Source organism: Sphaeramia orbicularis, chromosome 7, assembly GCF_902148855.1.
Source record: "Sphaeramia orbicularis chromosome 7, fSphaOr1.1, whole genome shotgun sequence".
In the NCBI taxonomy this organism is placed as follows: Eukaryota; Metazoa; Chordata; class Actinopteri; order Kurtiformes; family Apogonidae; genus Sphaeramia; species Sphaeramia orbicularis.
This window is the reverse complement of record NC_043963.1, coordinates 22,342,241-22,358,641: the sequence shown is the minus strand read 5'-3', so window position 1 is coordinate 22,358,641 and position 16,401 is coordinate 22,342,241. Positions and strand designations below refer to the sequence as shown.

At 37.7% G+C, this 16,401-nt stretch overlaps 1 protein-coding gene across 1 annotated transcript; it reads left to right on the top strand.

Annotated features, from left to right (window-relative positions):
• Window positions 1-130: 130 nt before the first annotated feature.
• On the top strand, window positions 131-9,590 carry nol9 (nucleolar protein 9). The gene is made up of 13 exons (XM_030138387.1): window positions 131-382; window positions 748-1,286; window positions 1,382-1,592; window positions 1,730-1,860; window positions 1,970-2,105; window positions 2,190-2,286; window positions 3,478-3,575; window positions 3,975-4,142; window positions 4,232-4,484; window positions 5,271-5,385; window positions 6,343-6,517; window positions 8,710-8,843; window positions 8,941-9,590. The coding sequence occupies exons 2-13, from the start codon at window positions 801-803 to the stop codon at window positions 9,055-9,057; spliced, it is 2,121 nt and encodes a 706-aa protein (XP_029994247.1). The 5' UTR covers window positions 131-382; window positions 748-800; the 3' UTR covers window positions 9,058-9,590.
• Window positions 9,591-16,401: the final 6,811 nt, after the last annotated feature.

Here is a 16,401-nt window from a genome sequence, read left to right as displayed (position 1 = left end):
TATGCGACTGAACTCCGCGCAAGATAGGTGTTGTCCATCATAAAACACCGCATTCGTAATAATAACAAAAAATGTTTAGAGCATATTATTACTGGTAGCTATTGATAATACAATTTTTTTAATAAACGTGTATATAATCTGAACATGAAAGGTATTTTGGTAACCAACTTAATTCGTTAATAATAAAACTCCGGGTAAACCCTTGGTTGGCCATCTAATATGGCGTGTGTTTGTGGCTGACACATGTAGCTAAAAGCTAGCCGTCAACACGGCTCAAAACGCAGCTCGCAAGCTTCATAGACTCACTTTAACGTATTATTAATGCAATCCAATAAGAACAAAGATTAATCGTTGTATCTGTAGTGCTGTATAAAAGCGGGGGGTAAGTTTCCTCTGGGTGAATGCAACAGAGTTAGCTAACAAATCAGTGTTAGCAGTGTAGTCTTGTAGTGGGTAACGTTAGCCCTTATAACTTTGGGCAAACTTGAAATTCCCGTCTCATGTTTGTGTTATCTAATAGTCGTTTCATATTTGATAATGGGTTTGCTTATTATTTAGATCACACATTGCAAGACTAGCTAATGTTTGATATCAAGCTAGCTCGTCTTGCATCACAACGGTTAGCTTGGCGGTTAGTAATTAAACAACGCTATGCTAAATAAATATGTAATTATTGACACATTTTTGATACATATAATAAAAAAAATTGCCAGTGTATGCTGATTGTTTCTTCTCCCTTATTGCAGGCTCCCTCGTTTGTGTCTTTATTGACGCCTACATGAATAATTAAGTACAAAACCATGAAGGTGAACAAACCAACACAGGTTAAGGGCCAAGCCAGATCTCAGAAGTGGAAGGACGTTAGAGGCAAACGATGCAGACCTCCTATCAATGCCCCAGACCTCAGCCCCAGTCCTGTCATGGCCAAACTGATCAATGAGCATCAGGCATCTGTGAAGAAAAAGCCCAACATCAAGAGGTTAAAGACTAAGGCTAAGTCTGTTCCTGACACAAAGAAGGCCTCTCCTAAGTCAGAATTTAAAAAATCTTATGCTCATGCTAATGGGAGCTCTTCGTTTACAATGGACAATGATTCAGAAAGCACACAGGAGTGGAAGAACTTTACACAGTCCTTTTATGGGAATGGTGTGGAGACAGGTGATATGCTAGGTTCAAATGATATTGGGCCTGTTAAACAAGGTAGACTGGAGGGAAAGATGCTCAATACCTGTGTTGAGCGAAATGATGAGAAAAATCACGCAGTGCTTGTTATGCAGAAGGATCAGGTATGTATGTTTTTTGTTTTTTTTTATGACTCATCATGATTTTGACTATTTTGGTATTCACTAGTAATTATGGCTTTAATATTACTACCTTCCAGACCCTATGTTTCCGTGGAAAGTGCTTTTTGACTTGTCTGTATGGCCGGGTAGAGGTGATGGGCTACACCATTGAAGAGGGCCAGCCGTCATATCCACTCTTCTCCCCAGCTTCACACTTTCCCCTCACAATTAGAGGCCTGGAAAGCTCTGATGACTCCAGGGATGACAGATCAGAAGCTGCACAGATTCTCCGTAAATATCTTTCAGCAGGTACATGCAAAAACAGAAAATCTCCCATTAGAAACGTATGTGTTTTGTGTATTATCTTTTTCATATCATTGGAAGTGTTTCTGGTCTACCTTTTAGGAGCAATTATTCTTAAACTCCTTTAAATGGATGTCTTGCAGCATCACGAAAGAAGTTAACAGGAAGGGTGATGCGACACTCATCTGTCATCTTACTGGAACCTATGGAGACGCCTCTGACACGGTTTCTGTCAAGCTTTCCAGATCTCAGTGAACTGTTCAGTCCTCCGGTGGTAGGTTAACTGAGGGTTCTACTGATATTAATATTCAGCAAATCACATACATTTTATTTAAATTTGAAGACAATGTGGCCTGATAAGAAGATGTCCCTCTTGTTTGCAGAATGAACTCCTGTCAGCTGTTCTCGACACTCCTCTCAATGGTTTGGGAATGATTCCACTGGCAAGTGACATCGAGGGCCTGAAAATATCAAAGACCCAGAGAGAATCCCTAAATACACTGGTCAATGCCTGCAGAGGTACACAAACACACACATGTCAAAAATAGCTTAAAAATATGAGAATCCTGCAGAAAATTAGGGAGATTTGCCTTTTATTTACAGGGGACATGGATGGCTGTGCAGTTATCCTGGTATGTGGAGCCAAAAATGTGGGCAAGTCAACTTTTATCCGTGTCTTCATCAACACCTTACTAAATCAGTAAGTTCTCAATACAGTAGTTAAACATAATTTCCCTATTTATACTGAATAGTGAACTGATGATTAATTGTATTTTACATATACAGTGATTAATGAATTTATTAGCCCGCTACCCAATGTAAGGTTAATCCTGCAGCCACGCTAAATTAGCAGCATTGGTAATGACTAAAATAATTTTTTATGTTTCTGTTATGGTTAATGCTGTATATAGAAGTTGTTTATCCAAAATTATATTTTAATGCCAAAATATAATTATTATTATCAATGAATTGTAAAATGTACTGTTTTACAAAAAAAGCACAATATTATCTCTTGATTATGATATCAAATTATAGTTTTAGTGGTTGAATGTTAGGCTTGATTAATTTCTAACTTCTTAGTGAAACTCAGTGAGTTCAGATTTGTGTAAAAAGGTACATTCAGTTTGAAGTTCCTCATTCCTGTTCAAAATGGTAAAACGAGAGCTCACTGAAAATGAGAGTCCACATTGAAGCACTCCATGATGCTGGATGGTCTCAGAGTCAAAATGAGAAAGGTTGTCTAATAGATTTGTTAAGCACTGTATGTGCTTATATTTCTTGCCTCTCAATATGGCTTGGTGTTAGATAGGTGCTTGCATAATTACTTGTGTATGGGTCATTGGTTGTTGTCAATTTTTATGTCTGTTAATCTAGTAGTGATGCTTTTCCATTACATCGTACTGAGTTAATTTGACTGTAACTCACACTTGGTTCCAGGTAATTGTTGTGCACTGCAGATATAGTAGTACCATGTCAGTGTAGCCTCTCATCACATCAGCACTATAAAAATATAATTTTACCGCAGCACATAACTTTGTCAGTCTGAAGGCGGCTCCCTATTTGATGATGGTGGCTCATATAATCAGTATAAAATGACAAATGAGTATAATACAAAAATATTATAGACTAAGCGAATATCATAGCTTTACTCACAAAAACATGGGATTCATTCCGCCCCTTATTACACAATGATTCTCACTAACCTATCAGTGGTCAAACCAGGCATCAGATACTTTTTACTACTTATGCCGGATGGAAACCTGAAAAAGTCTGAGCAGAGTTAAGTCAAGTTGTTATGATGCAATGAACAGACATCAGTGTTACATACCTAGAATTATAGTTTAGTATGTTGATTATGGAAGCTAACCAATGCATCTGTGTGTTTCTGCAGCACTGGTAGTGTAGATTATTTGGAAGGTGACCTCGGTCAAACAGAATTCACCCCTGCTGGTTGCCTATCTTTGTCGACTGTCAGAGAGCCACTTCTGGGTATGTTTTATTTTGATCCTACTTTACATGACCTCTAATTTTTGTTTTTATATTGCATAAATTTAGGGCTTTCTATCAGAATGTTGTCTTTATTGTCCCCATTGTACTGTCTTATTTGTGGATTTAGTAGTGAATACTGTATTTGAATGTATTTTTTAATTTTTAAAATTTTTTTGTAGAATTTTTTTACAGCAAAAATGCAGAAAGATGTCTAAACAATAGGAATTGTTGTTTTGATACAGAACAGAACATACACAAAACACACATACACAAAAAAAAAGTATCTTTTTTTTTTTTTTTTAACAAAAATTACAAATTCACACTGAACTCATTGAAATGCTTTGTACTAGCTCATATAGTGGTAAACATGGATGGAGCTAATGCTGAATAATTTTACAGGTCCTCCTTTCACACATCAACGTACGCCAGAGCATATGATCTACTACGGTCAGTCGTCCTGTGAGTCGGACTTGGACCGCTACCTGGAATGCCTTAAGTCCTTGTGGCGTCGACGCCCCCAGAGCAGAGAGACTCCAGTCATAATCAACACCATGGGCTGGGTCAAAGGTCTGATCAGACCACCTTCTACGAGAGAATATTGAAAGTTTTATACTGTAAACAGTGTTTGAACATGTATTTGTCTCGGCTGTTAACAGGATTCGGATTCCAGCTGCTCGTGGACATGATCCGCTTCTTCCCGGTGTCACATGTTGTCCAGCTCGGTCACGGCGGGTCCACTCAGTGTCCTGCCCTCAGTCCAGAGTTTCTAAGAACGGCGCACGGTTGTCAGACGCACCCACCCGCCCAGACTGCCCTTGATGAGTTTACAGAGAGCCACAGTCCCCCCAGAAACTATGTCCACCTTCTGGTACAGTCCGAATTTCAAGGAGTGGGATGCCAAGGAACAGCGTAAGAGCAACTCAGTCACTCTGAGCTGAAGAACCGCCCCTTCTGGTTGTGTCTCATTGGTCCTTATTTCAGAAAAAGACTGTATTACATTCAGTGGTTAGAGAAGAGTAATTTTTTCCCATCCCGTTTGAATTATGACACCATGGTCATTTTACAAATCAAGAAAGTTATTTTCATTTTATTTATTTATTCATTCCAATCTAAATGATTAGAAAGGAGCAGGATGAAGAAAACTTACAATACCTTCCCCTTTCTTAAAACATCTGCTTACATCAGATAAGTTGCTCTTACAGCTTACAGTAAAAACAGTTTACACAACCGTCAATGAAAATAAACAAATCCAAAATCCATAAGTAAAACTATTTCATTACCTGTTTTTATAAAGCTTCTCTATTCTCCTTATATAACCTCTTGAGCTGAAAAATATTTCTACAGCTCTTCTCTTCCATTGCCTAAGAATTCCACATTCTCACACCCACAACAGAAATACAGTAACAATTCACATTAAAACTGTTGAAGAATCAAATGCTGAAAATACATAAATAGACTAAAAATCTCAGAGGCGACATCATCATAACCACAATCTGTTCAGGGTTCTTGAAAATGTTTCTGTAGCTTTAACACCATTACTTGTCTCTTGCTATTGACCGCTGTTCACATTTCCTTCAAAGTTAGAACCCATGGGGAACATGAGAAGGGGTGAGACTCGCTCTCTATTAAAATATGAAAGCTTTCATTTTTCCAGATCACTTGAATCACTGTTTGTGGGGAAACTGTATTTGACAGGAAACACCAGCGCTCCAATGAACACAGAGATCTGACACTGCTGGCCTATCTGAGCCAGCTGCAGTCCCCTGACCCTGGACCTGTTAGACCTCTGCACAGCCTCACCCCTTACCAGGTACAGCAGAAGGAGGAGGCTGCAGCTGTGTGATGTAGTCTTCATTGATATCCTAGTTTTTCATAAGTCATTTTAGTCCCAACAGTTACCAGCATTTAATTTGTCTTTACTTACATGATACATTAGTGTCTAGAGTTAACTGTGAATTATAGACACGGTAACATCATTGATTTCTAAAGCATTATATGGTAAAACAAATATGATCATTCGTATTATTCCCAATAAATATTATAACAAGTATAAGAAGATGTTTTAGGCAGACATAAGACTTTGTAAGCGTTTTGTTGTAGTTACACATGATACCTGTTGCATCTTACATATTAAACAAGGGATGAATTACAATTATTCATATGAAGACCCCTCAGTTACCTGTGATTCTTTAAGTTTTTCAGAGTGATACAATAGAATACAAGAGATAGAAGCTTGTAAAAATATGCATGGATAACATGAATTATCTGTAAAGGGACCCATAAGTCATAGGTGCCCTGTTTTATTTATTTATTTATGTATTGCTGCTCAAAAATATATTCTTGTGACTGTTGCTTTAACCTGTTAATCGCTGGGTCATTTCTTTCCAGCTGAAATCATTTCAGTGTAACAAAACAACACATTTGCTAATAGCAAAAGTTTCATTCATATAAAACACAGTTATGATCTGAAAACAGCAAAGATAAGACAAATTTTGTAATTGCGTCATAAGTCAACCTTTATTTTTGCTCTTCTTTGTCTGTTTGTGGTAGAGAAATAATATTTATACTGCTAGATCTGCTTAGCGATGGAAACTTTTAAGTATGATGTTTTTAAAGGCTCAAATTGTAAGTGGAGAACAGCTCGAATAAATACACTATTATGGGCTCTATTTTCTTATTACTCTATGTAACACAGTGTTTTTATAAACTGTTGGATCATGACTAGCTCGGCCTCGCCTGAAATAAATCTTTGACTCTGACCCTGTAGGTGCCCCACACTGCTGTGGCTTTAGGTGTAATCCACTGCGATGTGGTGCCCACTCACATGTTCTACGCTGCCAATGCCAGCCTGGTGGGGCTGTGCTGCCTTGGGGAGAAAGTATCGAGTAGAGGAGGCCCAGTGCTGATGACCCAGACACCCATCTGCCCGTGTGTCGGCTTCGGTACGTATCCTACCTTACCTTATGTATGCAGGGTCTTAAAAGTCTTGAATTTACAAATCTGCGTTGAATACCTTAAAAAAGTCTTTAAAAGGTATTCAGTTTGATAATGGTAGGTCTTTAGTTATGTTTCCATAAAGCTGTTTGCTGTGTAATGTTTAAATGTGTCTGTTAAATGTCCAAGCTGCAAAGAAAGTAATGTTAGTCTACTCCAAGGGTCTTCAAATCCAGTCCTCGAGGTCCTGTATCCTGCATGTTTTAGATATTTCCCTCTTCTACCACCACACCTGGAAGCCATTACATCATTCTCAGGCTTCTGCAGAGCTTGATGATGAGCTCATCATTAATTGAACCAGGTGTGTTGGAAGAGGGAAATATCTAAAACAGGGGTCTCAAACATGCGGCCCACCAAAGGTTCCAATCCGGCCCGAGTGGCGAATTAGCAAAGATCAAAAATTCCACAGTCAAGGCTGTCGAATTTATTTTAGCTCTGGTTCCACATACAGACCAATATGATCTAAAGTAAAATAATAGCATAATAACTTGCAGAAAATTATGACTCCATATTTTCTCTTCGGTTTGATGTGAAAAAAATAATGTTACATCATGCCTATAAATAATATAAAAACTTCAAATTTTTGTCTTTGTTTTAGAGTAAAAAATAATATTAAATTATGAAAATATTTACATTTACAAACTATCCTGTAACAATAAAACATGAATAACCTGAACAAATATGAACAACCAGAAATTTCTAAAGAAAATTAAGCACAGTTTTAACAATTTTCTGCCTATTACTAAATGTTTAGTGTCTTTGTAGATCCGATCCATAATGCACATGTAGAAATGATAAGTTGAGAAAAGAAATTTCAGTTTTTTCAGGTTATTCACATCTTTTTTGTTTGGATAGTTTATAAAATAAGTATTTTCATAATTTAAAGGGGTTTTTTTGCACTAAAACAAAGACAACAATTTGGAGTTGTAATTTTTTTGTAGATTATGCTATTAATTTACTGGTCCGGCCCACTTGAGATCAAATCGGGCTGAATGTGGCCCCTGAAAGAAAATGAGAACATGCAGGATACCGGCCCTCGACCGGATTAGAGTACCCCAGGTCTACTCAGTTCCACCCGTTCCAACCTGACAATCCCTATTCCAACACAACGGATTCAAATGATAAGCTTATCATCAAGCTCTGAAGAAGCCTGATAATGACCGTCAGGTGTGCTGGAAAAGGGAAACATCTAAAACATGTAGGATAGTGGCTCTCGAGGACCAGGATTGGACACCCCTGATTTAGACTGACATTAGAAACCAATTATCGCTAACTTTGCAGCCACGGTGAGAAATGGCATAGAACGGTGGGAATGTAGGCGTTGGAATAAATAAATACATTTTCCTAAATTCTACTATTTGCGGATTTTTGCCAGTATGGCTGCGAAATGGGCATTAAATGCTGTTCTAAGTAGTCTTAAAAAGTCTTAAATTTAACTTGTAGAAACCTGTATGAACCTTAAACCCTTTCATGTATAGTGGTCACTACAGTGGACAGTTATTCTCCAGCTGTTCTCTTGTATATTCATGGGTTTTGTTGTTTTAGTTCCATATCAGCCAACACAGTAGACACTTACGCATAATCCCAAACACTGCAATTCATACCATTACTGTAACTTTGCTGCTCTTGATAAACCTCATCTGCAGTGCCATGTTTTAGTGTAAATCAATTACTAGTTGTTATTAGACTGTAGTTAACAGTTTTCTTAAACAAAAAGGGTTTTTTTGCATATCATTTCCATAAAGTGAGTAATAACTAGTATTAGAATATGTTAAAATATGAGAAAACATCAGATTAGCTGCATGAAAAATGTTTTTATTTCCTAGTTTTCACGCAGTATGTCACTTTCTGATATTGTGTTTTAAATACACGTTTCTTTGCTTCAGAAATTAAACGCATGGAGTCCAGCTGAGTGGATATTTTTGTAACTCCATAAAAAATAGGTTCATTAAAAAAAATTTTCAATCGCATTTTTTATTCCCATGCCTAAAGAGGAATAAAAACGCTTTGGAAAAAAAAAAGTCTTGACTAAGGTTCTCATAATTCATGCATCAAAGGGTTAAATAACAGCTTTTAATCCACTCAGCCATAATTTCATATCATACGCAACATTTATGTGAATTATTTATTATGTTTTTAGGTGTACTTCGAGGTATTGACACGGTGCGAGGTCTGTATTTCCTGCTGACGTCTGTAGATCCCTCCATCCTCCGTAAGGTGAACTGTCTCCTCTTAGGAGCCATATCACTACCTTCCTGCATCATCACAGCACAGGTCAGCTTACAGATGCATTCTTTCATACACAATACCCTCCTAATGGATGCACAGATGTGTGTCCAAATCTCACCTTCAACCTTTGTCTCTGTTTCAGCCCGGCTCTGACGGAGAGACGCCTTACGTTACCTCTGACTACAGTTTTGATCTCACCGGTGCCGGAAAGCTGAGAGTGTTCAAAGGATTAGTACGACCCAGTCAAATAGGGATGTAATGGCATTTTCTACACGGCTCCAGTCTGACGCCCTTTACCCTCCTCGACTCGTGTCTTATGGCAAACCAATCAGCATTGGCCTCTGAATGTACAGGACTGACATTCATTCGGACACTGTTTTTATTTCAAGGCTCAGTGTGACAGAGCAGACAATATTAGACTCTGCAGGAGGTGACCGTCTCTTTCCTGTTACCGGACTTTAATTTTGGGAAGCCATGGGTGTTCTCGACATTTCCGACATCCTGTAAAGTACATTTGATGGAGATTGTGAAGGAGTTGTATGTTTGTGTTTTCTGTCACATGGACAATAATATCAACTTTGTGGTTTTTGCTCTTGTTTGACTTTTCTTTGTAAATTACATTCCAGACGCTCAGTACACAACCTGCCAGATATTAAAAAACACAGCTTTTTTTGTTTTCTTTTTTTTTTTTGTTTCATTTGAAGATGGGCTTTTGAGGCCAGTGTCTCTGATGGTTGTGATGACTGATTCTTGTGATACAATTAAAACATTTAAAATCAATTGATGGCCATTAACTGTGAAAAATAAGCTCTTTTTTCACTGTTGAGCTGTAACAAAAGATTATTACCATTGGTTTAAGTGTGATTTTTATTTTTTTTTATTTTTTTTTTTTCGATTAATCAATTAATTGTTTGGTCTGTAAGATATTGGAAAATGGTGAAAAAGTCCCAAAATGTTAGGTGTGTCCCAAAATTTCTGTTTGAGAACCCAAAGATACTCAGTTTACGGTCAGGGGAAAGGAAAGAAACCATAAAATATTCACATTCACACAGTAGATAGAATCAGAGAAATTAGCTTTTTTTTTTTTTTCTTAAAAAATGTCAGATGAATAATCAGCAAGTAATTGATTAATTGTGGTTCTATTTCAAACCAGACAAAAGTTTGAAAGATTTTATAAAATGAATCTTTTTTTTTAGTCCCACAACAGGGTCATTTGCAGTGTTAGATACGGGAGCATTTGGGATAGTAACATTAAAAATAGGAATTAAAGTAAACATTTAAAACTTATTAAAAAAAATACATATAAGCAAAGCAAAGTAGCACTCAGTTAAAAAACTATTAAATAAATACAGAAAAATACATATGAAAAGTATTTACAATAAGTCTTGCACATTGTCAGGTGCTATTAACTCTACAATAATTACAATATTTATTAATACAACTAGTGTTGCATTATATGGTCACTGCAGAAATTCTTAAATGCAACATATTTCTTAACCCATAAAGACCCAAACATCCACCGTCGACCAAAAGCATCTACTGATCGAAACTGTTTAATACCTGTTGAACTCACTAATCCTGTCAATACATGTAAATAGTTGGTGTAAAATGCAGTTTGTCATCATGGTCATCAGATATGACCCGTTTGGATGTTCAGAAGCTCCATAGTTACCATGGAAACACTCATCTTCTACCTAATTGATTCACCAGAAAAACCCATGGAGTTTGATCAATGACGGTAAATGGAGACGCTTGTTTTATGTTTAATTAATGATAGATTTTACTAAAAAAAAAAAAGTCACATTTTCTTCAGTTTTTGCTTTCTGATGTAATAAAACACAACTTTAAATTGAGCTTATATTAGTATTTACATGATCAGAAAATGAAATATAGGAAAATACATGATTTATACTGACAAAACACAAAATGTAGAGGATAATTTTACAATAAATGGTGATAAATCAATTAAGAATGAATAGATAGAAAAAATCATTAGGAAACTGCCACAGAAGAAGCACTGGGTCTTTATGGGTTAAGTGAGCCAACATTATTTCAAGATTCAAGAGATTCAAAAGTTTTTATTGTCATATGCACAGCAAAAACAGGTAGTTATACTATGCAATGAAATTCTTCATCTCCCTAAAAAAACACAGCACACTAAAAATGAATAAGAATAGGGGAAACAATAGCAATAATAAAATCAACTATAAAAATTAAAACAAAACAATTAAAACCAGCAATAAAGTGTTCAAGTGCATCAGTATGTGCTTGTGTTGCGTGGGGCATGTTTAAGTGATTATTTTACCGGTATTTAACCAGGAAGTCCCATTGAGATTAGGAATCTCTTTTGCAAGGGGGACCTGACCAAGGTAGCAGCCATACGAAGTCTAAACAACATAAAACACATACATGATGGAATAAATAACATTTAGCCATCATGCTAACCCACTTCCCTCAAGGGGGCAGCAGATGCATGTTAGGCTTTTTTGTGATTTTCACCCAACAGATGTTGAGTTAAGAAAATAGCTGAAGGATATAACTGTTGTGAGACACCCCTACATTACTGAAGAACTGAACTGTAGGAGAAATCACCAATCTCATCCCACCATTTCTAAATCCCTCTACTGCACGTAGACTGATCTTAATGTTATTTAACTGGAGGAATAACGGTGGACAGAGTTGTAAACATCCACTCACACAGTGGAGAATTGCAAATTTGTCAAGTGGGCTGTTTTAACATCCCCTCTTTGCCCCCGTGCTTTTTCTTTGTTCACCGTCCCCCGCCTCTTTATTGAGGGTGGGAGAATACAAACACAGCAGAGCCACACTTTGGTTGAGTCATTGTTTTGGCTTTGTCAGGTCAGATGTTTTCCCATGGACCTCATGGACACCAAAGAGAAATCCCACTTGTTCTCATGGAGTGGGTCCTATATGTGAACAGCCACAATTAGAAATCGTTATCATTTTTTGAGCCAGAAAAGTAACGCGTCACGTTTTCTGTAACATGTTAATTACATGGTTATAACGCGTCACGCGACAACACGTTTATTACACGGTTAAAACGCGTCACACGACAACACGTTTATTACACGGTTATAACACGTCACACGACAACACGTTTATTACACGGTTATAACGCGTCACCCGACAACACAATTATTACACGTTTATTACATGGTTAAAACGAGTCAAACAACAACACGTTTATAACACGGTAATAACGCGTCAAACAACAACACGTTTATTACACATTTATTACACGGTTATAACGCGTCACACGACAACACGTTTATTACACGGTTATAACGCGTAACCCGACAACACGTTTATTACACGGTTATAACGCGTCACGCGATAACACATTTAGTACACGGTTATAACGCGTCACGCGACAAAACGTTTAGTACATGTTATAACGCGTCACGCGACAACACGTTTATTACACGGTTATAACGCGTCACGCGACAAATCGTTTATTACACGGTTATAACGCGTCACGCGAAAACACGTTTATTACATGGTTATAACGCGTCACGCGACAACACGTTTATTACATGGTTATAACGCGTCACGCGAAAACACGTTTATTACACTTTCATTACACGTTTATTACACGGTTATAACGCATCACGCAATAACACATTTATTACACGGTTATAACGCATCAAACGACAACACGTTTATTACACGGTTCTAACGCATCACACGACAACACGTTTATTACACGGTTATAACACGTCAAACGACAACACGTTTATTACACGTTTATTACACGGTTATAACGCGTCACACGACAACACGTTTATTACACGGTTATAACGCGTCACACAACAACACGTTTATTACACGTTTATAATGCATCACACGACAACACGTTTATTACACGGTTATAACGCGTCAAATGACAACACGTTTATTACACGTTTATTACACGGTTATAACGCGTCACACGACAACACGTTTATTACACAGTTGTAACGCGTCACACGACAACACATTTATTACACGGTTATAACGCGTCACACGACAACACGTTTATTACACAGTTATTACACGGTTATAACACGTCACACGACACCACGTTTATTACACAATTATAAAGCGTCACACGACAATACGTTTATTACATGGTTATAACGCGTCACACAACAACACATTTATTACACGGTTATAACGAGTCACACGACAACCTGTTTATTACACAGTTATTACATGGTTATAACACGTCACACGACAACACGTTTATTACACGGTTATAACACGTCATACGACAACACGTTTATTACACGGTTATAACGCGTCACCCGACAAAACGTTTATTACACGTTTATTACATGGTTAAAACGAGTCAAACAACAACATGTTTATTACACGGTTATAACGCGTCACACGAGCACACGTTTATTACACGGTTATAACGCGTCAAACGACAACACGTTTATTACACGTTTATTACATGGTTATAACGCGTCACACGACAACACGTTTATTACACGGTTATAACGCGTAACCTGAAAACACGTTTATTACAGTTATAACGCGTCACGCGATAACACAATTAGTACACGGTTATAACGCGTCACGCGACAAAACGTTTAGTACACGTTATAACGTGTCACGCGACAACACGTTTATTACACGGTTATAACGTGTCACGCGACAATACGTTTATTACACCGTTATAACGCGTCACGCGACAAATCGTTTATTACACGGTTATAACGCGTCACGCGACAACACGTTTATTACACGGTTAAAACGCGTCACGTGAAAACACGTTTATTACATGGTTAGAACGCGTCACGCGACAACACGTTTATTACACGGTTATAGCGCGTTACACGACAACACGTTTATTACACTTTCATTACACGTTTATTACAGGGTTATAACGCATCACGCAATAACACATTTATTACACGGTCATCACGCATCACATGACAAAACGTTTATTACACGGTTATAACGCGTCACACGACAACACGTTTATTACACGGTTATAACGTGTCACGCGACAATACGTTTATTACACGGTTATAACGCGTCACTCGACAAATCGTTTATTACACGGTTAAAACGCGTCACGCGACAACACGTTTATTACACGGTTAAAACGTGTCACGCGAAAACACGTTTATTACATGGTTATAACGCGTCACGCGACAACACGTTTATTACACGGTTATAACGCGTCACACGACAACACGTTTATTACACGGTTGTAACGCGTCACACGACAACACATTTATTACACGGTTATAACGCGTCACACGACAACACGTTTATTACACAGTTATTACACGGTTATAACACGTCACACGACACCACGTTTATTACAAAGTTATAAAGCGTCACATGACAATACGTTTATTACACGGTTATAACGCGTCACACGACAACACGTTTATTACACGGTAATAACGCGTCACACAACAACACATTTATTACACGGTTATAACGAGTCACACAACAACATGTTTATTACACAGTTATTACACGGTTATAACACGTCACACGACAACACGTTTATTACACAGTTATAACGCGTCACACGACAACACATTTATTACACGGTTATAACACGTCATACGACAACACGTTTATTACACGGTATTAACGCGTCACACAACAAAACACGTTTATTACATGGTTATAACGCGTCAAACGACAACACGTTTATTACACGTTTATTACACGGTTATAACGCGTCACACGACAACACGTTTATTACACGGTTATAACGCGTAACCCGACAACACATTTATTACATGGTTATAATGCGTCACGTGATAACACATTTAGTACACGGTTATAACGCGTCACGCGACAACACGTTTATTACACGGTTATAACGCGTCACGCGACAATACGTTTATTACACGGTTATAACGCGTCACGCGACAAATCGTTTATTACACGTTATAACGCGTCACGCGACACCATGTTTATTACACGGTAAAAACGCGTCACGCGAAAACACGTTTATTACATGGTTATAACGCGTCACGCGACAACACGTTTATTACATGGTTATAATGCGTTACACAACAACATGTTTATTACACTTTCATTACACGTTTATTACACGGTTATAACGCATCACACGACAAAACGTTTATTACACGGTTATAACGCGTCACACGACAACACGTTTATTACACGGTTATAACGCGTCACACGACAACACGTTTATTACACGGTTATAACACGTCACACGACAACACGTTTATTACACGTTTATTACACGGTTATAACACGTCACATGACAACACGTTTATTACACAGTTATAACGCGTCACACAACAACACGTTTATTACACGTTTATAATGCATCACACGAAAACACGTTTATTACACGGTTATAACGCGTCACACGACAACACGTTTATTACACATTTATTACACGGTTATAACGCGTCACACAACAATACATTTATTACACGGTTATAACGCCTCACACGACAACACGTTTATTACAGTTATTACACGGTTATAACACGTCACACGACAACACGTTTATTACACAGTTATAACGCGTCACATGACAACACTTATTACACGTTTATTACACAGTAATAACGCGTCACACGACAACACGTTTATTACACAGTTGTAACGCGTCACACGACAACACGTTTATTACACGGTTATAACACGTCATACGACAACACGTTTATTACACGGTATTAACGCGTCACAATACAAAACACGTTTATTACATTGTTATAACGCACCAAACGACAACACGTTTATTACACGTTTATTACACGGTTATAATGCGTCACACGACAACACGTTTATTACACGGTTATAACGCGTAACCCTACAACATGTTTATTACACGGTTATAACGCGTCACACGATAACACATTTAGTACACGGTTATAACGCGTCACGCGACAACACGTTTATTACACGGTTATAACGCGTCACGCGACAATACGTTTATTACACGGTTATAACGCGTCACGCGACAAATCATTTAATACACGGTTATAACGAGTCACGCGACAACACGTTTATTACACGGTTAAAACGCGTCACGCGAAAACACGTTTATTACATGGTTATAACGTGTCACACGACAACACGTTTATTACACGGTTATAACGCGTTACACGACAACACGTTTATTACACTTTCATTACACGTTTATTACACGGTTATAACGCATCACGCAATAACACATTTATTACACGGTTATAAGGCATCACACGACAAAACGTTTATTACACGGTTATAATGCGTCACACGACAACACGTTTATTACACGGTTCTAACGCGTCACACGACAACACGTTTATTACACGGTTATAACACGTCACACGACAACACATTTATTACACGTTTATTACACGGTTATAACGCGTCACACGACAACACGTTTATTACACGGTTATAACGCGTCACACAATAAAACGTTTATTACACGTTTATAATGCATCACACGACAACACGTTTATTACACGGTTATAACGCGTCACATGACAACACGTTTATTACACGTTTATTACATGGTTATAACGCGTCACACGACAACACGTTTATTACACGGTTGTAACGCGTCACACGACAACACATTTATTACACGGTTATAATGCGT

Excerpts from the sequence above, each read along its gene's own strand:
- nol9 (XM_030138387.1), top strand. The coding sequence starts at position 801 with ATGAAGGTGAACAAACCAACACAGGTTAAGGGCCAAGCCAGATCTCAG. Across the intron at positions 1,593-1,729 it reads CCGTAAATATCTTTCAGCAG|CATCACGAAAGAAGTTAACA; the intron begins GTACATGCAAAA and ends GATGTCTTGCAG. Across the intron at positions 3,576-3,974 it reads TGTCAGAGAGCCACTTCTGG|GTCCTCCTTTCACACATCAA; the intron begins GTATGTTTTATT and ends ATAATTTTACAG.